Source organism: Penaeus vannamei, chromosome 40, assembly GCF_042767895.1.
Source record: "Penaeus vannamei isolate JL-2024 chromosome 40, ASM4276789v1, whole genome shotgun sequence".
Taxonomy (NCBI): Eukaryota; Metazoa; Arthropoda; class Malacostraca; order Decapoda; family Penaeidae; genus Penaeus; species Penaeus vannamei.
The window spans coordinates 9972175-9974131 of NC_091588.1; the positions used below are offsets into that span (position 1 = coordinate 9972175).

General features: G+C 38.2%; 1 protein-coding gene across 1 annotated transcript; it reads left to right on the forward strand.

The window, feature by feature from the left end:
- The first annotated feature begins 243 nt into the window (after positions 1-243).
- LOC138860231 (uncharacterized) lies at positions 244-1664 on the forward strand. Its single transcript, XM_070117431.1, has 3 exons — positions 244-305; positions 1198-1464; positions 1532-1664. Exons 1-3 carry the CDS (start codon positions 244-246, stop codon positions 1662-1664), a joined length of 462 nt encoding a protein of 153 aa, XP_069973532.1.
- The last annotated feature ends 293 nt before the right edge of the window (positions 1665-1957 follow it).

Here is a 1957-nt window from a genome sequence, read left to right on the forward strand (position 1 = left end):
ATAAGAGTTACTGTATAGTGGAGAAAATGCTCAAGTTAGGAATGGAGTTGGTATAGTTCTGTCTGGGGAATTGAAGAATACAGTGACGGACGTTTGCAAAAAGAATGGCCGGATTATGTTAAAATATGTTGTGGAGGAGACAGTGAATATCATCAGTGCTTATGCAACACAAGGTGGTTGCATAGAGGAAAAATGGCACTTTTTGAAGTGAAATGGATAGGGTAATGCAAGAGCTGGAAGAACATGAGGGTTACAATGGGGGCAGATTTGAATGGTCATGTTGGGAGTGGAAATAATGTACTTGGGTGAGTGCATGGAGGACATGGAATTGGGGAGAGAAAACCAGAGGGAGAGAGCATAATAGACTTAACATGCTATTTGACATGGCAATAGTGAACACATTTTGAAAAAGAAAAGAGAGCACCTGATAACTTACAAGATTGGTGGTAGATGTTCACAGATAGATTACTTCCTCTACAAAAGATCAAGGCTGTTGGAATCATGTGGCCCCCAACACAGGCTTGTGTGTATGGGCCTGAAGTTGAAAAGAGAAAGAAAAAATAAAATGAAAGTTGTGAGGAAAATCAGATGATATAGAACATTTAAGGAGGGTAAGAAGAGGAGAGAGCTTAAGAAGGTGTTAGAGGAGATTGATTTTATGAATTGAGGATGTGCGAAATGGTGGAGGGAAAATACATCAGTAATTAGAAGACTTGAAAAAGAATATAGCAAAGGTTGTGAGGGAGAAGGAGGAAAAAAAGAGATGGGAACACTCACATTTAGCATAGGACATAGAAAGACCCAGAGAGAAAAACAAGGAGGTAAAAAGGATAGTAGCTTAAGCTAAAGCAAGGTCATATGAGGGGATTTATGACGAATTAGAAACTAAGAAAGGGTTGAATAAGGTGATAAAACTGGCAAAGACAAGAAACAAGAGTAATAAGTATATAACATATATTAAGCAAATTGAAAATTTAAATGGTACAGTACCTATGAAAGAAGAATACATACTGAAAAGGTCAAAGGGATATATTGAAAAGCTGTTAATGAAATCAAAGATTGTTTAGATGGTCTAGTAAACATATGAAGATGAAGAATGGAAAGGCAACAGGACCTGACTTAATCCCAATGGAAGTTCGGAAAGCCATAGGAAGAGAAGGGGTAGACATCCTTTAAGATCTAATGGGATGATTTTAGTACAAATAAGATAACGGAAGAGAGGCGTGGGAGTATATTGGTTTCTATTTTCAAAGGTAAAGGTGATGCCCAAGAATGTAGTAATTATAGAGGCATTAAACTTATGTCCCACACCTTGAAAATATTGGAAAGAATTATAGATGGCAGACTAAGAGAAGAAGTGGATATTGGGAAAGAACAGCTAGGATTTATGGAAGGAAGCGGAACATTTGATGGAATATTTTGTCTGAAAGGAAGAGGAACATCTGTTGAAATATTTTGTCTTAGGTAGGTGATGAGAAAAATCAGAGAAAGGCAAATGCATCTACATAAGGTATTCATAGACCTTGGAAAGGCCTATGATAGAGTATCAAGACAAGAAATTTGTGAAGCCTGAAGCAGCGTTGGAGAGACGGATGGCTTTGAGGTACAAGTGGGACAACATCAGGGATCGGCACTTAGCCCGATTATCTTCAACATCCTGGTAGATGTGATGACCAGAAATGTTAGAGAGACAGTGCCATGGAGCATATTGTATGCTGATGATATTGTATTGTATTGTATGAAAAAATAAAAGAAGCACAATCATACACACACGCAAATCATCCTATATTAGTTTGTATAAGTGTGTGTGTGTGTGTGTGTGTGTGTGTGTGTGTGTGTGTGTGTGTGTGTGTGTGTGTGTATGTATGTATGTATGTGTCTGTGTGTGTGTGGGGGGGGGGTGAGAGAGAGAGAGAGTGTAGCAATGTGTACAAACGTTCATATGTATTTGATACTA

What these genes read in the sequence shown, in the direction of transcription:
- LOC138860231 (XM_070117431.1), top strand. Translation starts at nt 244, where the DNA reads ATGAGGGTTACAATGGGGGCAGATTTGAATGGTCATGTTGGGAGTGGA. An exon ending in AGTGGAAATAATGTACTTGG is followed by an intron (nt 306 to 1,197) that starts GTGAGTGCATGG and finishes GGATGATTTTAG; the next exon opens with TACAAATAAGATAACGGAAG. An exon ending in GTTGAAATATTTTGTCTTAG is followed by an intron (nt 1,465 to 1,531) that starts GTAGGTGATGAG and finishes GACCTTGGAAAG; the next exon opens with GCCTATGATAGAGTATCAAG.